The sequence below is a fragment of the Vulpes vulpes genome, chromosome 14 (assembly GCF_048418805.1).
Source record: "Vulpes vulpes isolate BD-2025 chromosome 14, VulVul3, whole genome shotgun sequence".
NCBI lineage: Eukaryota > Metazoa > Chordata > Mammalia > Carnivora > Canidae > Vulpes > Vulpes vulpes.
In genome coordinates, this window is record NC_132793.1 from 28903167 (window position 1) to 28930089 (window position 26923).

Here is a 26923-nt window from a genome sequence, read left to right on the forward strand (position 1 = left end):
TCCGCTCTCTTCTTGGTCGTCTTCCAGAGCCAAGAGGTCGTCTTCACATTCTGCTTGGCATAGGTGCGGTGCCACCTTACTTGGAGCGACCAGAGAACTCAGTCTTTCCCACCTCACTTGGCCAGCCAACTTCCTCGAAGAGGCTCTGGAATCACTCACATATGGGTGTGAATCTCCAGCTTGCAGAGACTCGAGTTAACCCATTTCTCCCCGCTGCAAGATAGCAATAATAGTACTGATGTCATGGGATTGCTATAAAGATTTAAAAAAAGGTAATAGATGTGAAGTGTTTGACCTGCCCATGGTGAGTACTAAATTGATCATAGTTAATATTTCTATGTTTATGGTGATTGATTGATTCACTTATTCAAAAATACGTGTGCTCCTGCCGTCTGCAGGCCCTCCGCCTGGCTCTGAGAAGATGCGAATCCTATGCAGCTTGTATTCTCAAGAGCTCAGTCTAGGGATGGGGGCAGACCTGAGCAGATGGACCAGTGCAGTGAGATGCATCCCACAATCGGGGTCCCCAAGTGGGCCAGGGGCAAAACGCGGCGGGAGCCCAGAGGATGGAGGGAGGACTGTCTGCCGCCTGTCTCTTCCATCTCACCTTTCTCGAGGCCTTCTTCCCCCTTCTCTCTAGACCCGATCTTGTCATCCTGGTGCTAGGTCTTCATTCCCTCTCCACCCCTGGGGGAGGCCTCAAGCACTCTCTACTCCTTTGTGACTCCTCGGAGCTTTAGGATGTTTTAAAACTCCTTTGTCCATCACAGGAAAGCTCAGTACTTGTAAATTCCCACACTAGGACTTTAAAAAAAAAATGTAAATGACAAACCAGCCAACACAAAATGTAGATTGTCAGGGTCATCCCCCTCTCCCCACCCTTCTTTTCAAAATGTCCTGGAGCCTGGCCCAGAGAGAGACTGATCCCCTCTTTTGCAGAGACTGTGGGGCAGAACTGGGATGAAACTGTGTCACCATGGCTGGTTCTGCGGCTGCCCCTGCTGTCTCTTTGGAAAGAACAGTCTCCCCTCAGTCTGTATTTACACCATTACAGTCCACATCCCTGTACCACCTCATTTGACTGTTCCCACCACTTAGGGGGCAGAGAAGGGTAGACACGATCACCCCCTATCGCAGACAGGGCTTCCAGGGCTGTGAGGTCCAGTGATGCCCAGGGCCCTGTCAGCATCAGAACCTACTACTGCTTCATGCCTCATGCCCCAAACCAAGTGCTCTTTCTACAGCACAGCAACCTGAACAAGCTGGCTGTGATGAGCATCTCCTACCTCCCATGCCGGCAGAAAACACCAACGTCACATACGCTGAGAAAGGACCAAGCTGTTTTCTATTTCTGGGTTCTGTAGGCCCATTCCCTTGACCTCCCAAAGGACTTCTGAGCACCAGCTCTAGACGAGATACTTCGAGAAAAGCATGACATCATTTCCTAAACTCTACAATCCAGGAAGTTCGTCTTAGAAGAAAAAAAATCATAAAAGCGAACTCCTGGCATTTCTTATCTCCCTTCTGCCCAAGCTGGTCTTGCACAAGCAGGATGACCTTCCATTGGGTGACAAATATGTCGTAAGGGAAACGTTTACAAGCACTACAGGAATGACCTGGTGCCTCGCCCACTTCATTAGAATTCTAATTAGGTGTGTAGGAGAGGCTGCTATAAATGGTAAGGACATCCCCAGCCGGATCCCCACACCTTCCGTCCGTCTGTCTGTGCCATTCCCAGAGAAGAGGCAGAGGAAGGCCAACATGACGGGTGAGTGCATGGCATCTTCCCTACAGGTCCTCGCCGGAAGCCCGTGCTTCTCCTGGGCCAGCCCAACGGGCCAGTGTTCAACCCCCGACCGTTGCCCTGGGGGCTCTGAAGGCTAGATCTTAGTACCCTGGGATGGTATTCCCCGGCGCCTCTTTCTCACTGGCTGCCTCACCCCTCCAGCATGATGCCGGGGGTAGAACATGTTTGGAACGTAGTCCTGAGTGATGGGCACAGTATTCCACTCAGCTGGATGTCCTGTCCCTTAGATGGACAAGTCTCGCCTTTTCCAGCCCAGTGAGACCCGCCTCTCTTATTTCTCAGTGCGCTTGTTCCAGCTGTCAGTAAACATAGGCAAAGAAAAGCACATCACAGAGCTACAAGGGAGAGGGAGAGTGACAGCGTGTAAGTTGATTTAAAAAAAAAACTCATTAGCACAGCTGGAATGCTCCTAAGTAAACCACACATCCGGAAGCACCGCAGGCTCTTTGAAAAGCGACTTGATGAGCTGAAACCTCCCATGGCAGAAAGAGCAGGTGTGCCGCAAGACGGTCCCTTCTAGCTGCACCAGGGGAGGACGGGTGGGAAAGAGCTCGAAGGAGCACAGGTTCTTGAGCTCTGCAGTCACTGCTGAGGGTTTGGGTTCTTGTTAGCCAGTGCCCCTGCCAGGCAGCGTGCTAATTATTGCGTGTCAGGGGTGCTCAGCCTCGTGGGTTGACAGTGACGCCAAACCCAAACAAGGCATGAGTCAAACCTGTAAAAATCGTGAATGGTAGTTAGGACCTCGGGAAGGTCTGCCAAAGAAATCCTTCAGCCTGATGCAAAAGGCAAATGCTGGTTACCTTGGTAATCCCAAAGCCCAGGACAGGGTGGCTGCAAGCACGAAGCCCTCCCTTGTCCTCTGTATCCTCCTGGGAACATGCATTCACGCTGGGTTGCTAAGAAGAACTCTGGACCCTATAGACTCTAGCATGAGGAGATAAGTGTCCTCTAGGCCATCCCCCTCCCTCCAGGTGGAAAGGGCAGCGGCCCAGTGGGGACAGTCTTCCCAGGGCCACACAGCCCAAACTTGGTCCCAGCAGTGACCTTTCTGCTCTGTCCTGTTATCAGAGCTGAGCTCAGAGATGAGCACATGTGACATCTGGGACGCAGGAAAACAGTACAGACCTTGGTTGCTCGGTTGAGCTCTCTTCCCCACTGCTCTGTGTTCCTTGGCATCACCAAGCCTCAGGCTCCCATTTGCAAGATGAAAGGCCTGCAGTACACAGGCTCAGGCTCCTTCTGGTACTGGCTGCCCTGGCCGTGAGAGGAAACCAGGATCAGGGAGCACGGGTCCTGGCACACGCTCACCCCAGTGGCGAGTGCATGGCATCACTCTGCAGGCCTGCAGGGACCCCAGCATAGCCTGCCCGTGGTGAGACCACACCACTTCAGCAGGCCCGTGTTTCAGGGCCTGTGACTCATGGAGACACTAGATTCAGTATCTAAATCAACCAGAGCCATCCTAAGGTCACAACAAAATGTAGACAGTAGCCAGTTGGGGGAAAAAATCCGTTTTTAAAAAGGCAGGGTGAGTACCCGCCTTTTTAGCATTCCCTTCGATTTGTGGCATTGTCACACAGGTGGTTCCTAGCTTAGCATCAGCCAAGCCAGGTAGTGCTCAGCAAATGTTTCTGGAATGAATGGCTTTACTTGTGGGACACCTAGGGAATAGAGCCATGGCAGGTGCAGGTGCGGGTGGGGGACACAGATACATGAGCTGTAGTATATGCCCTCAGTGAGCTTGCACTCACGGCCTGACACTGCTTGGAAACACTAGTTCCTAGGCAAGTGACCCACAAGGTGAATGGTCATGAGATTGCTTAGCAAATCCAAACCCAGTGCTGTGGGGCGCCAAGAGGAGGAGGGGATTAAGTGCAGCCAGGGTTTAGGATAGGGGAGGCCCCGGGAAGCAGATGGCATTTGGTCACAGACGATGAGTTAGGCATGGTCAGGAGCCTCGTGGGGTGAGGAGTGTTTGGGGCACAGGAAACAGGAAAATAAATGGGGATGGGTCGGCAGGTATAACCCAGGGGACAAGCAGGGTCCCACGTGTGCTGGTTTGAAAGGACTCTGTGTCCTGCTCCTGATTTAAGGTTCTAACTGGAATCAGCAGGGACTTGGTTATTCCTCGCCTACTGGAGGGAGCTGCCCGGGTGGTGGTGGGGATGACAATGGCAGAGGAAGGCCTGGCTGGCAATGCTCTGCACAAAATGGTGCGGCGTCCTAGGGCCCTCTGTGAGGGGGGAAAGCCTTGTTCCCCACCCCCAAACATCCCCCAAAGCGCCTTGGGGGGGTCTGAGTCAGAGACAGAACCCCCAAAGTCTAAACCTGCAGGAGGCCAGGACTAATTCTCCGTCCCCCGTGGGGCGGTGAGCTCTTCTTGCCACCTGCTTTATGGGGCAGAGTGCTCACCTTCCTCAGCCTCATTCCTGATCTGCAGAGGACCTGTGCCATTTTGGGCTGTAGATCTGCCTCAGAAAATTTTTCCTTGGAGCTGGGACACCAGTGGCTCTTTCTGCCCCTGAAGCAGTGCAGGGTAAACTCAGAGAGTCCAGGGCTTTCCTGGAGCAGGGGGTACTAGCTTCTGTCTCAGCCCCCTGGACCAGAGCGACACCGAGGCTACCTCTGCAGGCAGATCACCCCTTGGGCTCAGGGGCTCAGGGCTATACCCGCTTAGCACCTGTAAGAGGATAAGCTGCCCCTTCTCTGCCTCAGGACCCCACCTACCCCCCAGCTTCCTGTCACCCAGTGGCTGCAACCACCTGCAGGGAGGGCCACCCAGGATTCCACTTTTGCCACCAAGGATTCCACCTACAGAGACAGGACAGCCTCGGGGTGACAAGTGCATGTCAGACGTGTCCTGGGTTGCATCTCAGCTCTGTCCCTACTAGCTGAGTGACTTTGGGCAGGCTACTTAACCCTGTGTCTCAGTTTTCTCATCTCTAAGACGGGGTGCTTTTAGGGGAGGCTGGGTGGGTCCGTTGGTTAAGCATCCAACTCTTGATTTCAGCTCAGGTCATGATCTCAGGGTTGTGAGATGGAGACCCCCATCAGGCTCCACGCTCAGTGAAGTGGGGAGTCTGCTTGAAGATTCTTTCCCTCCTTCTGCCTCTGCTCCTTCCCCTATTCATGCTGTTTCTCTCTTTCTCTCTCTCTCTCTCTCAAATAAATAAATCTAAAATAAAGTAAAATAACAAGTGGCATTTTAGTGTCCACTTCATAGGTGCTCAGGCCACATAGCTTATTATCACTTGGGAACTTATTTCCTGAGCCTGTTTCTCCTTGTCTTGGAGTCTGAAGAAAAAACGCTATGAGACAAAAAGCATTTTGTTTTTCTATGGAGGAGGATTTCCAAGGACCCTCTCCCCCTCCAGCCTCCTCACCAGCCTCTGGAGTCCCCAGTTCTCATCTGTATGTGGGCTATCTGTATTCACCTCCCATGATTTCTCCATCTGTGTCCACCCTGCTGGGCTGGGCTGCACAGATGGGGCAATTGATTCCCCCCAAGGCTCCCCTGCCGCTGGGGTGAGAGCTCAAATAGGAAATCCTTTTCCCCATCCCTGGGGAGTGGAGGGAACAAGGCCCCAGGGGTTCTAGCAGGAGCTGAGGGATGGGTTCAGAAGGCTCTGCCTTCCTTGCTCTTAGCTTAGTTCTTTTGTGATGAGGAGCTGTGATCTCCCCCCTCCCCACTCCACCCCCTAGAATGGCCATGTGGCTCAGGTGAGACAGGTGGCGGCAGAGCGTGCTGCTGATGAGCCTAAAATGGTGACCAGGCCCAAGGGATGGGACCCTCAGTACTCCCTGCATATTAGAATCTTGGGGGTGGGGGGGGTTAAAACAACAACCCCCTAGTGCTGACCCTAACCCTGAGATTCTAATTGAATCTTTCTAGGAAGGGGAAGGAGATTCTAATTGAATCTTTCCCGGCCCAATCTAACACTCTCTAGACAATTCTTATGTGCAGCCAGGGTGGAGAACCACTGGTTTAGGGGCTTCTAACAGCTCCTTTTGGAAAGGAGGGGGCTGAGGAGTCCTTCTTTCTTCCTCTCTCCCTGACTGCCTACTGTCAAGGTAGGGAGTAAGCTAGGGGTGGCCCTTTCTCCTCTACAGCTTCCTGGGTCCGTGCCCAACTCACTGACACCACAGTCACCTGGATTGGCTGTAGGCTGGCAGCTTGGAGGCATGTGTGGTCAGGCAAAACTGGCTTCCAGTCTGGGCTGGGGCCAGGTTCTCTGTCTGAGTATGTGCTATTTGGCCAGTGATGTCACCGACTGGACTTTCAAATCTCTCATCTGTGACAGGGGAATAACAACATCATGGGAGTTTTGTCACTATTGAAGGACATAATGTCAATAAGATACACGGTGCCTGGTGTGTCCGAGGTCCCCAATGGCAGTCCATAAAAAAGCTCCAACTATCCTTTATCTTATGTCACTATTGGCATAACGTGTCGGATCCCAAGGGACTTGTCCCCCTCCCTGCCCCCATCTCTGGGGGCCCAGGTTTTAGTGACGGGATCCCGATAATTACCCTACAAGAGAGGATGTTGGGGCCTCACAGTCCCCTTCTATAGATGGAGAAAGCACCACCCAGAGATGTGGAGAGCTTGTCCAAGGCCCCAGGACCCTTCAGACCACCAGTCCAGGGTGCATTCCACATGACCCCAGGGGGCCTCGCCAGCCCCTTGCTCAGCTGGCCAGTGGAACCCCATCTTCCCCACCACCTGTGTGCCAAGAAACTGTATTTCCTGCGCTGCATGGGGATCGAACATGTCTGAACACGGGTGAAGGACAAAAGGAAATGAATGACCCGGGCTCAAGAGAGCTGAGAGCTGAGAGGAAAGCCTTGTGTGCCTGGAGCCAGTGGGGGGCTGGCCAGGAGCTGGGGGTGTTCCGGGCGTCCAGAGGGGAGTGGCAGGAGAGGGTGGGAATTGGGAATGGCTCACAGCTCCTCAGTGAGTGACCAGGCTTCCAGACCTAGTTTCTGGGCCACGCTCTGCTTCTAAACTACTTTGTAATCCTTTTTGGGGGTTCAGTGCTCTTCCTGTAATATGAGAATATTGGATTACATCACTGCTTTTCAAGCTATCAGCTGTCACTCATTAGAAGATTATAAAATCAGTTTATAATCACATTGCTGATTGTGACCAGCAATCAAAAAAAAAAAAAAAAAGAGGAGAGAAAATATCAGTACATTGTAAATAGTAAAGGTTAGTATTTTGTGAAACTTTATATCTATTATAGACTCATGTATTTAAACACTCTAATTTCTTAATGTGGTCTCTAAAAAAATACTTGAAGACACTTGGCTAGACGGTTTTTAGTTCAACAATCAGCCCTAATTAGCTCTAGAAATCTGTAAGATACAAATCTTTGCCTAGAGAGGGGACTTGGGGAATAGGGACTGGACAGGTGGGGAAGATCCAGCCACTGGAGTATTAGTTATGTCATGCTGGACCACGTGCCAGCAACTGTATGGTGTGGTCCTCCTGGGAATGGGAAGCGGAGAACCCCAGGCATACACCTGGCAACCCCTGTCTGCTGCTGTCCTGTCTATGGCAGATGATTCAGGTATAGAGCCAGGCTGATAAAGATGGAGACAGCTGACTAGTAACGCAGTCCAGAATCTGTTCTGCGCTTCTCATGTTATCTCTGCCAAAGATGGACCACAGAGTGGGAGTTATGCTTTAGGTATATGTGATTAGGTTTGGTTATGAATGACGGTGAACTCCCAAATAGGAATGGCTTAGAGAAACAAAACAGAAGTTTACTTCTTCCTTAAACAGTGGGTTGAGATGTGGGCCATTCTGGGAGGGTAAGGCAGCTGCACAGTGCCCAGGGGCCCGACCCCAACCAGGCTCCCACTCTGCCATTCCCAGGGCATGGGCCTGCACATCTATCCACATCACACCCACACTCTGGGCAGCAGGATGGAAGAAGAGGGAGGTAAGCAGATTAAGGGCATTTGCCAACCGTTTTTAAAAAGAGATTTTTCTCAATAGAATTGAAAATAGGTATTCAAACAACGACTTGCAAAAGAACATTCCTAGCAATACTATTCACAAGAGCCAAAAGGTAGAAACAACCCAAATGCCCCTCAACTGATGAATGTGTAAACAAAGTACAGTACCGCCATACCACAGAATATTTTGCAGCCATAAGCAGGAATGAACTTCTGATAAATGCTACCTCATGGACAAACCTTGAAAACGTTATGCTAAGTGAAAGAAACCAACCCTGAAGGCCACATAGCTGTGTGATTCCTCCTATATGAAATGTCCAGGTTAGGCAAATCTGTGGGAACAGAAAACAGGTTCATAGTTGCCAGGGGGAATGAGGAATGATTGTTAATAGGTGTGATGAGCAGATCTGAAACCAGACCATGGTGATGGTTTCACAACATAGTGAATGTACTACAGGCCACTGAATTGTACACTTTAAAAAGGCTACACTGGGAAATTTTATGTTCTGTGACTTTTAGCTCAATTTAAAAAAAAAAAAAAAAAAAAAAAGAGGTTTCCTGGCAGCTTTATAACTTCTGCCTACAGGTCATTGGCCAGAACTCATTCACGTGACACTGCCCCCCCCACCCCCCGCCGGCTGCAGGGGAGCCCGGGAAATGTAGTGCCCAGTTATATGGGGGATTTTATTACGAAGAAAGAAGGGGAGAGGGATGCCCGGGTGGCTCAGAGATTTAGCGCCTGCCTTCAGCCCAGGGCGTGATCCTGGAGTCCTGGGATCGAGTCTCGCATCAGGTTCCCTGCATAGAGCCTGCGTCTCCCTCTGCCTGTATTTCTGCCTCTCTCTGTGTCTCTCATGAATAAATAAATAAATAAAATCTTCAAAAAAAAAAGAAAAAAAGAAGGGGTGAAGGAATATAGGGGTAGACAGTTAGAATAGTCTCTGCCACACTGGGACTGCTGGAGTCACTGATATTCTCAGGAAATAGAATTTGAGAAATTGCCCCAAGCCTGCCACCGGAGTTAAGCAGTAACTCCAGGAGGTGGCATAGAAATGAGAGAACCCTGGGATGAGAGTCCAGAGATGTCCTGCTGTGGGAAAGCCACATTCCAGGCCTCCATGAGCTCACATCCAGAGTGTGAGTGTGAGTGTATGATCTGTCTCCAAAGTTTCTTTCCCTCTGATGTTTTTTATGAGTATATGTTCATGAGTCAATTGGAAGAGTCATGCAACTCTCCCTTCCTCCCTTCCTTCCATCCAGACTGGGGCAAGATACAGCCCTGAGGTTGTAGTAAACTCAACCTTGTGGAGAACCTTACATAGTTGTGTCCCTACCCCACTCCCTGCCTGTCCCTTTCCTTCCCCTTCCCCTTCCCTTCTGGCAGAGGGGGCTGTGATAAGTGATATGTCAAGGGATGGAGGGTGGGGGAAAACAAAGGAAACTAGGAAATCCACAGACAGGATCATCAGATCCTTGATTAGGGGGCTGGTAGAGCCAATCCTAGGGTTCAGAGAAAGGACAGTGATTGAAGGTGGCAAGGAGAAAAGTTTCAGAAACCACACCAGAGGCTTTATGAGTATGCACCCAACCTGCCCATCCCACTCAGGGATGCAGGGGCAGGCTGCTCCCCTTTTATTCACCTCTCATGTAGAAGGAATGCCTTTTTGTTTTGTGGGGGTTTTGTTTCTTTTTTTTTTTTTTTTTTTTTGAACATGTTTCTCTTCCAGGTATTCACTCTTTCCTCTTGGTCAGAATGCAAATGCCAGTGGGAAAAACAATGCGTAATGAGGTCCACTCACCACGTGGGTAATTTCTGGGCTGAAGGCCTTGTAGGCCCCCCATTCCAGGCAGAGAACTGGGGATCACAGCAACAGGAGAGTGCCAGTAAAAACCTGACCCTGTCGGTTACTAGGTATATGACCTCAAATAAGACTTTGATCCCCCTAAGCGTCAGTTTCCAATTTGTAGAAGGATTCCACCCATGATGTATGCAAAGTGCTCTGTATATTGTTAATAGCAATTGACTTGCAGTAGACTGATGTCAAATGTAAGGCTTGCTTCTCCTCACCTTCCAGTTCAGAGAAGCCCTGTGTGTCTCACAGATGTCCTAATGGGGAGCTTGGCTCCTTCGTGCTGGGGCTCACGCTTGGTGTCAGGAAATGCAGAAATGACTGTCACAGTCACTCTGAGTGAGGTCTTGCCTCCCGGGGCATGCACAGTGCTCCTCATCTCCTTTCAGTGTCTCTGTAGCCAATGCACCTGGAGCTCAGCATTTTCTTCATCATCTTCTCTATGAACAAACCATTGGTTTCTGGAGTGAAAGGGAGAAGGCCTTATTCTGGACTCAGCAAATAGTGCATAACCCTTGGTGGAGCAAAAAAGGATGTTTGGGCCTGTTGGAGGGGAGGCAGATGCCAGCTACAGACACGAACCCCTCTTTCCCTCCCTCTGAGCTTTGCAGAGGACTATCCGGGTATACAGTTTCTACTCTCAAAAAGTTCATGATCTAAAGTAGTGAGCTTCATCTGGGGGAGAAAGGTATGCTTCCTTTTGGGTTTGGGAGGAGGGTGAGGAATCTCTGGAGACTCATATGATCTGAGGCTACATGTTCCTTAGAGCTCTTCTTTCTAAAACAAGACAGTGTAAAGCTCTACCAAATCACAACTGTCAGGGATGCACGGAAGGTAGTAAACAAGCTGTCAAGAGGCAGGGGTTCAAAAACATGGGAACATTGCCCTAGAAAGACCAAGGAACTAACAAGTTAGCTCTGTACAAGCCCTAAAGAGCTCGATGTTTGCCCAGTTATGTGGGAGTATATAAAAGGTCTAAGATCTGGGCTGTCACCATTCAATATTTATGTACAGGAACATTCATCTCCTTTCTGCTCTTCCTCTGCTCTTACCTTTATTCAATAGATACTTATGGATTGCAGGAATGTTTTCATTTCCCTGAGTTTGTGCCAAAGCTTATCACTTTATTCTTTCAATACTTACCTGTTGAGTGAATGAATGAATGGGCAGATGTAAATGAATGAATCTTTCATGCCCTGAGCTGGTGGCAAGATCACTTCCTGAACTCCCTCTCTCCACTCGCATTCTTTGGCTCACTACCCCAGACAGTCTGCATTTCACTTGATAGAGTATCTATGAGGAGCTTCTGCCCATTTCCCCAGCTAATTGGGTGGGAGCCCATGGCCCCAGGCCTGCCCTGGAGCCCCACTCTCTCCCACCTCAACATTCTCTTGTGTGCAGAGCCTCTACACTAGCCAAACAATACATCTGCTTGCCCTGCCTTAGGATTCTCTCCCTATCTTCTGGAATGCAGGCTATTCCCTTTGCATCAAAGAAAACTCCCTTCAAGACCTGGCATTTTCAGTGAAGCTTTTCCTAATCCCTACAATTGAAAGTGATTCTTTTCTGCCTGCATCTCCAGGACAACTTTTATGGGGAGACAGTGGACTTACCCCATTATATCATTTATTTCCACTTGTGCTTGTCTTACCCACGGCTGAAACTCTTCGAGGGTTAAAACCCCTTTTCATACATTTTTACACTTCCAACATTGCACCTAATGTAGTGTCCTACAAATAATAGATACTTTATGTATGTTTACTGGATGAATGCGCCACACTCAACTTTCCCTATGGGCTAAATTTTGAGCTGTAGTCATGATGATCATTGCATGATGAGACTTTATGTGTTCATTTATTCCTTCATCCATTTGTCTATCTACCTGTCCTAACACTATCAAGTGATGTGCTTAGGCATAAGAATATGAAGATCAAGAAGGCCCATTCTGATGGTGAGAGACAGATACACATTAAAAAAAAGTTGTGTCTGGCACTGGGACGTGTCACCACACTCTCATCATATAGCCAGAAACCAGTTTGGTTTGCAGAGGAATGAGTGATAAAAATCTCGCATGCAACTTTGAGGAATACAATTTCTCAGAAGGTTTGTCTAGGCTACCCTCCTTATACATCATGGCATCTGTCATAAATCCTTCTCAATTTAACTCCACAACCACATAAGGAGAATCTGGGGTTGGGTGGAGGTTCGAAGTGTTTAACCTCTGGGTCTTATCCAGAAATCTCATGGGGCTTTGACTGGTTCCCATATTCCACTTTTGCCAGTGAGCATTTGAAAGCCCCCTCCAGGCCAGTGATCACCCAATCTCTAGGCCTAGAAATGCTCCTCAGAGTCAGCTATCCTCCCCAGCCAGCAGCAGAGGCCCAGCTGACATCCAGGTATTGCACATCTAGAGAAAGTAAGGAATACACTACACTAGTACACATTTGCTGGATGTTGCAGTGGTAAAAAAAAAAAAAAAAAAAAAAAAAAACATGTGGTATCTAGGAAGGTACAAAGAGAAAAGCAAGCAAGTCAAACTGGGATGATGGATTTGAGAGACATAACCTCCTCCCAGTTCTGTCCGAGCCCCTCTCCCCCCACCAAAGTAATGATGCTAAAGCGACAAAATGTGGTTATACAGAACTGATCGCATGGTTCTCCTGGCTGGTTGGGTGAAAGTACCCTGAGCACATGGCCTGTTCCTTAAGGGCTGAATGACAGTTGACCAAGTAGAAGGGAAGATATTCTCAGCTCCTTGAGTAGTGTTTGCAGAGGTTCAGCTGCCTGAAAGGACAGCATGAGGAATAGGTTATGAAGTGCTTGCTATGCTCAGTCAAAGTCTTTGAATTTTAATGTGATTCTTCCTAGAAGTTTGGCTCTTTCCCAACTAGCCCCACCCAAAAGCTGTCCTTTAGGTAACTTACACCTTTCCCCAAGCCACCATCCCTTGCCTTCCAGGACCTCAGTTCCCCTCTTCTGTCTTACAGCTTTAGAACCCCAGAGTATCAACTGGCAGGCGACCTCCAACCGGCGCGCACATCACACAGACAGGTTCTCCAGCCAGGAGCTCATCTTGCGGAGAGGCCAATCCTTCAATTTCTCATTGAGCTTGAACCGAAGTCTTGGCACTGGAGAAAGTCTGGGTTTCGTAGTCTCCACAGGTACCTGCTCATCCTTCACACACACACACGCGCACACACACACACACACACACACACACACACACACCTGAGCAGCCCTTGGGGCTGTGCATTCCTGGGAGTGGTGGTGTGACACTGGGGTCACTAGGCTCTGGGCTCTAACCCAGCTCTGCCATTGACTTGGTGTGACTTTGGGCAAGTTTCTGCATGTCTTTGAGCCTGAGAGTCCAACTCTTCAAACCAGAGAGATTTGGCCCACCTGGCTTCTCTGGTTGTGTCAGTTGTGTCCAGTGTTATTATTGGTACCTCAGTGGATGATGTCCCCACAAACACCCCTGTGGTTGTATTGAGATCTGGTCTCTCCCCACAGTCTGGCCAGTACGCCTTGGTTTTCATTGTCCTCTGTTTTCTTTTATAGGACCTCAACCCTCAGAGTCAGCCAGGACAAAGGCTGTGTTTCCACTTTCCAATAGGACAAGTCGTGGTGGCTGGAGTGCAGAGCTTGTGTCCAACAGGGACAATATTCTGACCATCTCCATCTCCAGTCCTGTCAATGCACCTGTAGGATGGTACACACTGAGCACTCAGATCTCCTCCCAGGGCAAAGACTTCATTCTGAAACTTGGGATGTTCATTCTGCTCTTTAACCCCTGGTTGCAAGGTAGGCACGTAACCCACACTCCCAGCCATCAGCTAAGCAATACCAATGGAAAGAAGCTGGGGGAATGATTTTTACAGGCTCAAGTTCTATTAGGGGAGGTTTGTGGGCTATGGAAATAGAAGCCAGGAGGAGGCTAGGAGGAGACAAAGGTGAAACTGCTTCATCACTGGGCTCCTCCAGAAGCCATAGATCTGAGTCCCAGTTCTGCTACCTAACCAGCTCTGTAAGTCTTGGCAGTCAATCTATCTTTCTGAGCTTCAAATTCCTTACCATTAAATGGATACCCTGCTATTTCCTCTGCAGCTATTGCAGGGACCTCATGAGCTTTTACAAAGTGCATAATATGGTATAACTAAAAGAGACAATGACCACAGTGTAATTCTACAGCATGGAGATGGCTTCCTGCCTGAAGGAGCAAGTGTCTCATTCCTGGAGTCTCATTTTCAGACCCTCAGGTCACCCCAGCTTCTCTTTCAAGTTCATAGTTCCCACAATATGAGTTGGAAGCATTAGAGTTCAAGGCTTCATTCCTTAGTGGAGATTGGTGGAAGGGCTGCAAGTATGGTTTGTTCCAGCCACAAGGCCAGTACTTAGGAATGGGAGAAGGACTGGTCTCTGAAGTCCTCTGTAAGATTCTAGTTTGTTACATCTGATTTTTGTATTGAACAGAGGATGGTGTTTTTATGAGTAACCATGTGGAAAGAGAGGAGTACGTTCTGGAAGATGCCGGCATCATCTATGTGGGGAGTACAAATCGAATCGGCATGGTTGGCTGGAACTTTGGACAGGTAAAAGGGTCATAAGGAGGCTGGGCATACTGTTCCTATTACCCAAGAAGCTCTGTGGCTGGCCCTGCAGAGAGGTGGAAGTTCCCAACTCTATTTGCCTGCCCTTCTGTTCATTCATTTACTCATTCAGAAGACATTTACTGACCACCTACTCTGTACCAGGACCCAGCTGCACACTTTTGCACACGGAAGAGAGATAAGACACATTTTCTGTCATTGAGGAGGTCGTGATCTAGTGTACAAAACAAATATATCATTAAATCGATACAATGAGGTTTTCTTGGTGCCATGATACACAGATGAGGATAAGGCCTAGATGAGATACTTGGGCAATAACGTACTTTCTGTTACTCATTCCATCTAAGAATGTGACAGAACTTCCTGGAAGGAAGTTTGGCCTCTCAAAGCCTTAGCCTTTTGTCCTCCGTTACTCTGACCACCCCATCTGAGTCCACAGAGCTCTCAGGTGTGCTTAGCCTAGAACATATTAGGGGACCCCCTCCACCTTTTCTTCCCAGCATATAGTCAACTAGAGCAAGGCAGCTGTATATTTCATATGTTGGAGGTTTGGGGCCAAATTTCACTGGAAGGAAGAAAAAAGAAAAAAAAGTGTAAGGGCATAGGGTATACCTCGGGGTAGAAAGGAGGCTAATTTTAATGGCATGGTCTGGAAAAGCCTCTCTTAGGGAGGAAATTTTAATCAGAAACCTGAAGGAGGCAAAGGAGTTAGATAGGTGTCTTGGGGAAGCGCATTAGAGGCAGAAGGAACAGCACATGCAAAGACCCTAAGGCAAGAGGAAGCATGGCCTTCTCCATTTGAGAAGTGGTAACTAAAAACAAGCCTTATTTTGAGAAAATGGCCTCAAAATCTTCATTTAGTGAGATATTATATCTTCATAATTAGTTTCTGAGAAGTCAAAATAATGTGCTCAAGATTGTAGAGCCAGCTGGAAACTTTGAGATGAGCTTAGCCTGCTCCCCTGTTCCATACAGATGGAGAATTCGAGGCCCAGGCAGGCTAAGTGATTTGTTCCCAATTTGCCCTGACAGTGAGGGAGTCTGGTTCACTTTAGGGACTTTGGCACAGGGCTCTGTGCATAGCCAGGGCTTCTGGCTGAGTTTGCGGGTTCGAGGCTGGGCGAGGCGGCTGCTCCTTGGGAGCTCTCTGTCCTGGAAGCCACAGGGTGAAAGGAGCCAAGTCATGCCTGTGGTTCTCACCAGCATAGCTCCTGTACCCTTAATTAGCCAACACTCCTTGTCATTTCTTTCATCATCATCTATGGTGTCTTTTGGAACAGTTTGAAGAAGGCATTCTGAACATTTGCCTCTCGATCCTGGATCACAGCCTGAATTTCCGCCGTGACCCTGCTACGGATGTGGCCCGCAGAAACGACCCCAAATATGTTGGCCGAGTGCTCAGTGCCATGGTGAGTGATAGGAATACCATCATAACTGTTTGTTACCATCGATCAAACTCAACAATGGGTTAGGTCTGTGTTTTTTTACGTATATCATCTCATTGAAGCCTCACAAAATATAGTCGGTGGCTATTACCACCCTGCTCTGCACACACGGACTATGAGACTTCTCTAAATTAAAGGACTTGCCTCAGACACATGGTGAGTGAATGGCAGAGGCGGCACTGGCCCCAGGTCTGGCCTGGCTCCAAGGCCCTGGCCACTGTATCTTGAGGCCTTTCTTGGATGATAGGGGAACTTGCCCTTTTGGTGTCTAGGCTAGGAGGAGACAAAGGTGAAACTGCTCCATCACTGGGCTCCTCCAGAAAAGGGTAAGTTCCCAAGTAAGCCTGAGGTATTAACCTCCTCTGCTTTGCTCCATCCCCTCCTCAGCAGAGCACTCACATGTCAGACTGGGCAGGCAGTGAGCTGACCCACTCAGTATCTAGATGGGAAACCCGCAGAGCTGCAGTGACTGGCTCACAGCCCATGGCCAATGAGTCAAACCAGAACAAGTCCTCAAACGGCCTGCCCAGGGCCTCTTGCATCCACTCAGTCCTTCCACGTGGGACCTGCCCCCTCCCTGAACACACACACACACACACACACACACACACACACACACACACACACTAGATCCTGGAGGAATCTATCTCCTGGTACTCAATGCACTGACAAGGCCCCCATCACAAAGTGTCCAAACATGGTATCAACCTGCTTAAAAGTTATGAATTACAAAGCTGAAAGTCAAGGAGTTCTTGAACTTGAATCCTCTCAAACCAATGGCCTGGAAGCGTCTAACTTTTTTGTTGTTAATGGCCGAGGCATTTCTCTGTCTCTTTACTTTGAGGTTGGAGCCTGAGTTAACGAGTTAGTTATGTTGTTAGACATTGGAGCAATCTTCTGTTTTCCGAAAAAGTGCAGGCTGAGTCGGAGCTTGCAGGGAAAGGAGGCGGGAGGCCCAGAGGATGTGGAGCCGCTGAGGCAGGGGCAGGAACCAAGGAGGGAAGGCCTGGGCTGAATCTTGCCAGTGGAGTGGCCTGGGAGCAGCAGGATGGTGCTGAGGCTGAGGTTAAGGGAGGCTGAGCCTCGTAGGCCCAGGAGAGGGTGGGGGAGGCCAGCCGGCTCCAGCAGCTGCTGACTCACTCTGACCTTGGGCACAAAGCAGGTTATGGTAGCACCAAGTTCCTTAGCTGCTCCTCCCCACCGTTCTCTCCAGGCCTTTTGGTCGGGCTGGGCCTGCAGCTAATTATGGTCTGTACGGGGCTTTGAAATGCTCAGCTTTCAGCCAGAGATGACCTTGCTGATTACCACTTCAGTGGCTGGAGCCTGTGTGACTCAGAGATGGGATGGGCCACAGAATATTCCATCATGGAGAAGGCCTGTCTTGCCTGATTTTGCGATGAGAGCCCAGACTTTGCTGGAAGTGGGGGGAGGGGCTGTGGAAGGTGGCTCCACCCTTGTGGGGCAAGGACTCTTCTGTGTCCAGGCTCTGTTCTCCTTAGTCTCGGCCCTTGCAGAGCCCACAGAGAGGGAGCAGGGCTCACAGCCTCTCACTGGACAGTTGGAATAAGTGCTGGCTGAAGTTTCATGAACTCTGACACTTGGCTCCTGGAGGCTCATTTGTTTCTAACTCTCCTTGTAAGGGAAGGACGGTGAAGAACAAAAGGCCCAGAGAGGGGAACTGACCTGCCCACAGTCACCCAGTTGACAAGTGACAAAGTTGGGCTTATACCCTGGTTTCTCTTTTCTTTCTCTTGTAAACTTTTTATTGTGGAAAAGCTCAGACCTTCACAAAAATAGAGGAAACAGTACAACGAACTCCCAGGTTACCCACCATCAGCTTTTGTGGTCACCTCCTTGAGGCCAGTCTGGTTTCAGCTCTGACCCCCTCCTTTACAGATTATTTGATAAATCCCAGACATTAAATCACTTCATCTGTAAATATTACAATATGTGTCTCTAAAAGACAATGGAACTCAGGTCTCTTGATTCCTAATCCGGTGCTCTGTTCACACGGCATCCTGCTTGTACTACTTATAAGAGAATCAGATCTTCAGTTGAATGAATGAGTGAGTGAATGAATGAATGAAAAGCAGTATTCCATCTTTATATGTTCCAAGAAGTTAGCAGCTAAAGTTCTAAAGGCACCTTTTTAGACCAGTACACCAAAACTGAGCTTCAAAATACAGACTCCCAAGTCAGACATGAATGACAGCCCATACGTGCTGGCAGGAAGTTATCTGCACGTTGCCTGTCTGACCCTGCAGTGCCACTGACAAGCCATGAATTCTCAGGTTGCCATGTGAGCCTGCTCGTGGGATTGATAGATGGGTTAGGGGCAATTGATCATGGCCTGTTAAGCAAAACACTTTTAAATTAATAAACTGTTTAATACCCCTAGAAGATCATTATTACAATTATCATTCTCAAGTCACCCAGAAAGACATAGAAAATTCTCTTGACATCTTCATGGTTTCCTTCCACATGTCCCCACCTTGTCCCCCTCTATGCTGATTCATCTGGGGCTCCCCCTGCCCAGGTCAACGGCAATGATGACAACGGTGTGATCTCAGGAAATTGGAGTGGCAACTACACAGGTGGCCGGGACCCACGGAACTGGAATGGCAGTGTGGAGATCCTCAAGGAGTGGAGAAAATCTGGCTTCAGGCCAGTGCGCTTTGGCCAGTGCTGGGTCTTTGCTGGAACCCTCAACACAGGTACTCGGGGTTGGTGGACAACAATGGGGGACCCCAAGGTGCCATTTCCATCACAGCCTGGGTCCTTATGCTGCCTCTTGACTTGCAGTGCTGAGGTCTTTTGGGATTCCCTCCCGGGTGGTCACCAACTTCAACTCAGCTCATGACACAGACCGGAACCTCAGCGTGGATGTGTACTACGACCCCTATGGGAGGCCCATGGACAAAGGCAGTGATAGCGTCTGGTGAGTAACTGACTTTCTGAGCACCAAACCGGAGCAGCTTCTTAGTCCACCTCCCAACCCCCCACCCCCAACCCCCGACAGGTCCTGGGACCAGACTCCAAACAGGAGCTGGGAGACAAGTGATAAGTCAGCACAAGCTTTAGAATGGGAATGTTGGCCATGCTTATTAGACTTCTAGTACGATCCAAAACAACTCTTTCCAGGGCTCTGTAAAGACTGGAAGTCCAGTGTCTTGCCTTAGGGTGAAGGGTCTGATACCAGTGAAAGATAGTGGCTCACGGGCTCTGCACAACTGCCCTGAATTTATAGGGTCCACTAGACCCTAAGCTACTTAAGAATATAAATGATGACACTCTTGATTTTCCAGTAACAAATATAAATTTATCTTATATCAGGCAACCCATATGACTTATGGTTTGCTTAAAGAAAGGCAACACATTTTCTCTTATGCATGTGTACCTTTTATGTACTTTGATTGATAGAATAAAAAGTCAATTTATTCTGGATTCCTACTGGAAAAAAAAGAAGCTTTGTGTGTATTTGAACATATATATTTCTAACCATCAACATGCCATGTGCACATGTATGTATCTACACATAAGTATGTAATATGTAATAGGCGGCAACTGGAAGTCAGTTGTATAAAACTTATGGACATATATCTATAACTTCATATAGCAGTATAAAAATGCATAAAATAAATATTATTACAGCTATTTGAGATCATACTAAATGCCAGTTTATTACCAAGTGGTAACTGAAAATGGTTATGTCTATACCCACATGTATTACATAGATATCTATGTGCCTATATTTGCAAAGAACTACATGCATATGTCAACAATCTACTGTTTTGTTTTGTTTTTTTAACAATCTACTGGTTTTAATCCATTTCAAAGAATATCCCTCCACACAAACACACAATCACTCACACACATATAGGGCTAGATAACCTGATAGTGGATGCCATCTTATTTCCGGATGTCCAATTTTGAGATAGTCTATATAAGATATTTCCTATTACTTAATATTCCCAGTATAAGTAGGTCCAACTTTTCTGAAATGTGTTTAATGTAATCAATTGAATAAAGTTGAAGGAAAATAAACGCAAACAGAAAAGTTGTTAAAACAGGTAAACAACAACCCCATACCGACAATGGAACTAAGATAAATATCCCCTCACCTCTGAGGGAGAATAAGGCTTACATAACTCACCCAAGGTCACGTGGCTTCTAGGGTGTAATGAGACAGAGAAGGCTTGTTTCAGGACATTCCTTCCTGATCTGCACATATACAACTTTTTCTCTAATGACATTGCTACATAGCAAGATGTTGTTTCCCAGCTGCTCATAAATGAGTATTTTCTTTTTCTCCTCCCTGTTTTTTTCTTTTGTTGTTGTGTCCAAAATCCCATTGCAACCTGTTTTCGCCACTGGGTGAAAATGCCATTCCTGACCTTGGTTTCCTTGCAAGACGAGATGATTGATCCAACATCATTTGGGAGGGGAGGTCCCTTGGGGCGTAACACCTCTGGGATTATCCTCCTTGCCAGGATCCAGAGAGGGACCAGAAAGCTGGAGACTCCATCCTTTACTGAAAACATTCTGGTTCTGTTAGAAGACAGGGAATGGGAAGCCATTAGTCAAAGCTGTTTAGTGCGTCGTGGGACAGTGTGTGGTATGCCAGGGAAGTGCATCAGGCAGTAAGCCCTGTGGGAGCTTGGGGAAGGAGTCATGGAGGAAGGCTCCCTGGGAACAGAAATGTGGGGCTTTTAAACTGAATTTGGAATTACGACCCAGACCTCTTGGTTACTGGTTCACACTACCACCCCACATTAGCTTTATAATTCATTCCAAAAATAATCATGTAGGGACAAATATGGGCCTGTGGACACATTCCAGGGCGTCTCCACTGTCATTTTTTGGCCTCATTGGAGGGTGTCAGGCCCCAAAGCTCTGATTATTGCTAGAGGTCTCCTCATTTCTTACCCTCTCACCCCCCACCAGGCTTTCTGAGCCCTCTCAGAAAGCAGTGGCAACCAGCGGTCCCTACCCAACCCACTGCCTACCAGCTGCAGGTGGAGAACCTGAGGACAGGGAGTCCTGAGTCCTGGTTCCAGCCCCACTACCATCTTGCTCTTACTGGTTTTAATTTTTTTTTATTCTCATCTTCCCTTTTGTATGAGAGCTACCTTTCCCAAGGGACCTATATGGTTCCTTCTGCATAGATTCCACCCAGGGGGAGATAAACCAAGAGTCATTCTCTGCCTGGCATGACTTTCCTAGCCCTTATTATAAGGACAATTTGGGTTTGGACAGAAACACTTCGATGTGAATCTCTCTGTGTTGCACATGTTGAAAGCGTTTAGAACCTTGCCCAATTTGCCTAAAGTAATAGAAAGTAGGGATCAAGTGAGGTTAAGCATCAGAAAGTTGTTGATAATAGCAGTAGTGCATAGTTTGCTGAGCAACTGTTGTGTACCAGGCACTATCCTGGTACTTACTCGTCAGAAATGATGAGGTAGGCACTATTATCATCACCCCATTTTACAATTGAGGCAACTGAGACACAGAGTCGCTCACCCAAGGGCACTCAACTAGCAAATGGTGGAGTTGGGATTTGAACCCAGGCAGCTTTGTAAACTATAAAGCACCAGAGAGATGCCAGAGAATGTTGTTATTATTTCTGATTGATGTTACCTTGAGCAATAGAACATTGCTTACCTTGAGATTTTCCTGGTTGGCTGGATACCAACCAGAGCTATGGTGAGGTTGGGTGCCGTCCAAACCCATGCAGATGGCGGAGCGAGGCTTTTTGGTTCATGCCTGGGCAGCAGATGGTACTTCTCTGTCAAGGCTAAGCAGTACCTCACGGGCTCAGCAGGGGGAAATGACTTGCCTGAAGTCAAACTGCGAATTTGTGTCCAAGCTAGGGGTGGAACACAGATTCCCACAGATGGTACTCTCCCAAATCAGAAAACCTTAGGACTGGAAGGATCTCGGGGAGGGACCTGCTGATTTCATGAATGAGAAAATGAGCTTTTATGTGCCTCAGTTTCCCATCTGTCCAAAGAAGGGCTAGATCAAGGGACCTCAGCAGTTTCTTCTAGATCTTCTTTCTTTAAATCACATTCACTGCTTCTACTGGGGTACATGTTCTTCTTAACTATTCTTTTTTTGTTTTAACATTTTATTTATTTATTCATGAGAGACATAGAGAGAGGCAGGCTCCCCATGGGAAGCCCAATATGGGACTCAATCCCAGGACCCCAGGATCATGACCTGAGCCAAAAGGAAGATGCTCAACCACTGAGCCACGCAGATGCCCCTCTTCTTACCCATCCAGCTCATACCAGTGATTTGGCTTAGGAGGTCCAAGCCCCTGGAGTATTTGCTTCTTGAGAATCAGGCTGCTTTGGGGAGGGGGTGGGGGGCTTAGTTTGGAATGCTTCTTTTACACAACTCTTTTTCTGAGCCACTGTAAAGGAGGACTCCAGGGCCTTCCTTGTTCAGTCACTGAGCAGTAAGCAAATGATTTGGAACAGTAGAACCAAGGTAATACTTGCCATTTCTGGCTTGTTTTCTTAATTTGTTTGACTTGATTCCCCAATTTCCAGAGTCACAGACCTGACTCTACTTGTAGACTTTATATAGCTCTATAGCTCCGAGATGGCAGGCACGTGGAGGTTGCCCTGCCCCATCGCAGGGAGGTGGAGTTGACTAATTCTGGGGAAGAGCTGTGGGCAACCACACCTGAGCCCGAGCTCCTGGCTCCTGATGCAATCTCTCCATGGCTACCAGACTCCACTCATACTTAGCCACCCCAATGTACCTGGCTCAGACCTGCAGCAAGGAATCCAAGACTCTAAGAGTGGCTCAAGCTCCAGAAAACATGATTAACTATGTACTCTGCCCCAGGACCCTGCCACTGGCACCTGGTACCAAGAGGGGGGAGATGTAGGAACTATGCCTGAGGAGCTCACAGCTGCATGAGAAGACAGATAATTATGGAGTAGAAAACATCAAATAACTGAATCGTGTGCAAAATTCAGAGGTAACACAGACATATTGTTGGTACTCTTCCAATACGTCAGGGAAAGGCTTTTGTGGCGAGAGTAGTAGCTGGACTGCTATTTACCAGTAGAAGGGGTAGGAGTTGGGAGGTCACTTGCTAGACAGGGTCTCCTGACCCCGCGATTTCAAAGGTAAGCATAACTCAGATGCTGTCTCTAGGGCTGTGGTTTATCAACTTTCAAGATCACATTAGAATTGATTTAGGTGGAGGGAGAGAGGGGAAGCCACACCTGTTAGTAGATATCTCGAGTAGTTCTGAGACCTACAGTGTGTCCTTTTCTTGAGCTCCTCCTCCTGAAACCCCTCCAGACTGAAACAGAGCCCCAGTGGGAGGTGAGACAGAGCATGTCATCCAATCAGAAACAAAGCAGAATTTCCATGGTGCACCCTTGGGCATTTGAAAGGCATCTGCATCCCAAATAGCTGCCAGTAAAGTGCTGGCTTCCAAAGGAGGGAGGGACCAGGATGTATCTGTTATCTGCTCTGTCATAAATTCCCGCCTTGCAAATAAGTATTAAAACACAGCTACTTTTTGTTTTTGTTTTTGCTACCAACCCACCCTTGCCCTGGGGTTCTCTGTCTGGGACTAGATGAACGTGAAACTTGGGTGTTTTTTACTGTTTTCTCATCCCTGTCTTGTACCTTGATCATTACTCACACCACCTGCTTTCTCCTGGTGGTGATTTCTCACTGATCTTGAAGACCCATTCAAAAAGATATTTTTGTCGGTCTTCCCAGGGATAACTTTTTTTTTTTTTTAAGAGAGAGAGAGCACACCAGTGGGTGTTTGTGGGGAGGAGCAAAGGGCGAGGGAGAGAGGTTTTAAGCAGGCTCCATGCCCAGCACGGAGCCTGACACCGTGCTCCATCTCACAACCCTGAAATCAAGAGTCCGATGCTTAACCGAATGAGCTGCCCAGGCACCCCCATTAGTAATAATTTTTTTATGATGACTTTTCCCCACACACACAATTATAGGAAATTTCAGGATAAAGAAGTAAAAGTCATCTGAAATCCTATTGTTCACATACTTTTAATATTTGATAGTTTTCCAGCCAATCTTTTCTCTATCAGTTTCTGTCGTCTATGGAATTGAGATTATACATTTTATAAGGCATGGATACAAGGCAGAGTATATAACAGGTATACCCTACTTTTTCCCACATCTGGAAATCAACTTTGCAGTTTTAAATTGTGTGTTTATACTGAAACGTCATATTATAAGCATTTTCCCTATGTCATTAAATAATCATCAAAATAAGATTTTAAATGCATCGTATTCCCTTATATGGTTGAACCATTATTTCTTTTCCTGCTGTTGCTATTACCATTCCCTATTCCCCAGGTTACTTATTTCCCTTCTTGTCCCTGTTACACATAACGCAGTAATGGGCATTCTTACATGTAAGTCTTGAACACATCTGTGATTAGTCTTATAAGAAAGATTCCTAGAAATGGTATGTCCTGGGTTAAAGAGAATGAACATTTTAAAGGCTTATGGCTTCCAGAAAAATTGTGATGATCTGTGTTTCATCGCAGTAGTGAAAAGAGTATTCTTTTTCTCCACTCATATAGTTGGTTGATACCTTTCTTAATCATCTGTTCACCTCTTAGGGCCTTATCCCCTTCTGTCTTGTTTTGAAGCTGACTTTTTGTATCTCCCCTTGTTTCCTGAAGGATTACCAGGGTCATGTTGCACCCCAGAAGTACTCATGGGCACTTATAACTCCTCCAATTGCTGTAGAGTGTACAAACCCCTCATGCACATAGATCCTATCTGGCCCTATGGGGACCCTCTTCCAAACATGCAAAATGAAAACAAATTTTTCCTGATTATAAAATAATAAAAAGTAGGGGCGCCTGGGTGGCACAGTCAGTTAAGCCTCCAACTCTTGGTTTCAGCTTGGGTTGTGATCTCAGGGTGGTGGGATCATGAGCAGGCTCCATGCTCAGCAGGGAGTCTACTTGAAGAGTCTCTCCCTCTGCCCCTCTCCCAACTCACTTATTCACTCTCTCTCAGATAAATATTTAAAAAATAATAACAAATATATAAGGAGGGTCATTAATAATATAGCTATCCAAAGGAAAACACTAATAACATTTTGAGATAGATCCTCCCAGACATTTCGTTCTGTTTATAGTCACACACATTGGATGTATGTGTAATGAGTTTTAAATAGCCAAACAGGATAAACTTAAACAGTCTGTTTTATAATTTTTTGTATCTTTCAAAAAAATGATTTTTGTATCTTTCTATGCCAATAAATAAAAATTTAGAGTGACACTATAGTTTGGTGGTTAAAATCAGAGACCCTGCATTATTTCTTACTTGCTATCTTTTAGACATCTTTCCCTGTGAGTGCTAGATTGATTTTGCTCATTCTTTTGGACAGCTTTGGATACTCTGTTCCATGGCTGTGCCATAACTTGCCTGACAATTTTCCTATTGGTGGATTTTTCCTCCATTGTTTTTGCTGTTACAAACAATACTACAGTGAACATCTTTCCATGTACACCTGTGCGCACTCATGTAAATTATTTTACAGAAGAAATTCCTAGAAGTGGAATTACTGGCTCAGTGGATATGTAGATTTTTAAAGGTTTTTCATACTCGTTGCCAAATGGCCCTCCATAAATATCACACCAATTTAAACTCCCACTAGTGGCCTTTGACCATGCTTGTTTTCTCACACTTAGAAATGACTATCACACAATTATGTGTATCATCCTGGGCTTTCATCTTTGTCATCTTATGGGTGTAATGGTATCTCTTTGTCACTTTAATTTTCTTTTCACAGCAGTGAGATTAAAACTATTTTCATACATTCAGTGATCCCTTGTATTTTTTTATAAAAATTGCCTGCTCATCGTCCTTTATTGGTGTGTTTCACTTGTTCTTTTGTGTGTTTTTCTTACTGATTTGTAAGTACTTTATACTATTAATTACAGTAAATCTCTGTCTATATATATGTTGTATATGTCTTTCCTATTTTATTGATTTTTTTTTCAATCATTTTTTCTTTCTCATTCAGCTCCAGCAATTTCTACTGATCTATCTTCAAGTTTACAGATTTTTTCCACCGTCCTCTCCATTCTAAGCCCATCCACTGAATTATTTCATTTAAGATAGTGGTCTTTTTTTCCAGTTGAAAATTTCCTCTTTTTTTTCATCTTTTCTCTTGCTCTACTTTTTTATTTTTTAAGATTTTATTTATTTATTCATGAGAGACACAGAGAGAGGGAGGCAGAGACACAGGCAGAGGGAGAAGCAGGCTCCATGCAAGGGAGCCTGACGTGGGACTCGATCCCGGGTCTCCAGGATCACGCCCTAGGCTAAAGGCGGCGCTAAACCGCTGAGCCACCTGGGCTGCCCTTCTCTTGCTCTACTAAGAGTTCCTCTCTTTTCACTTGCTATTGCCATATTTTCCTTTATTTCACTGAGCATGGTTACAATAGCTGCTTTAAAGTCTTGGTTCAATCATTCCAGCATCTGTACTATTTTAAGGTTACTCTGTTGATTGTCTTTTCCCTTGAAAGATAGATCACGTTTTTCTGGTTCTTCGTATGTTGAGTCATCTGGGACCGTATCCTAGGCATTGGGTATGTCAGGATGCTGTTAGGTTATTTTAGCAGCCTGCCTAAGGTGGACCTTAGACTGTGACCTCTGTCTCACGTGTGACCAGCAACAACTCAAATCTCAGCTCACTTCTTTTATCTTCAGTCAGACTGATCGTTGTCTGCCACATACATGCATGGGTCAGAGTTGCTCAGAGGCTTGGGTGCAGTTTAGGTACAAATCTGGGATTTTCTTTCCCTGACTCCTTCCTTTCCAGAGCTTCCTCTTCACTGTCTAGTGGTCCTGGTTGACCTGGGCTGTTTCTTGGCTCTTCAGGTCAGGAAAATGTGGTATGTCTGTTACAGTTTTTATTGCCCAGCACTTTACCCCAACTGTGACCTATCCTTAGGGCCCAGCCACTGAAAGTGCAATTTGCCCCATGATGGCTCCTTTCTCCAAGTTTTGTCTCCTTTCCAAAATCCTCCTGTTTTGTTCACTCTTGAGTAATTACTTTGTTTTTTTGGTTTTTGTTTTGTTTTGTTTTTCTCTTGGAGTTGATTGTTATCTGCAGAAGGGACCATCTGTTATGAGCTTAATCTAACATACAGGAAACAGAGCTACAGTTTGGTTGGTTGGCTGGTTTGTATATGCAAGTTTAATATTTTTACCTAGCCAAAATTTTCAGTC

General features: G+C 46.9%; 1 protein-coding gene across 1 annotated transcript in view; it reads left to right on the top strand.

Annotated features, from left to right (window-relative positions):
* The first annotated feature begins 1705 nt into the window (after positions 1-1705).
* Positions 1706-26923, top strand: part of TGM3 (transglutaminase 3) — a 39996-nt gene continuing 14778 nt past the window's right edge. Inside the window, exons 1-7 of the mRNA XM_072736228.1 lie at positions 1706-1768; positions 12606-12779; positions 13177-13419; positions 14089-14207; positions 15506-15634; positions 18207-18384; positions 18473-18608. Coding sequence (XP_072592329.1) covers positions 1762-1768; positions 12606-12779; positions 13177-13419; positions 14089-14207; positions 15506-15634; positions 18207-18384; positions 18473-18608 — 986 coding nt within the window. The 5' untranslated portion in view covers positions 1706-1761. The remainder of the gene's footprint in view (positions 1769-12605; positions 12780-13176; positions 13420-14088; positions 14208-15505; positions 15635-18206; positions 18385-18472; positions 18609-26923) is intronic.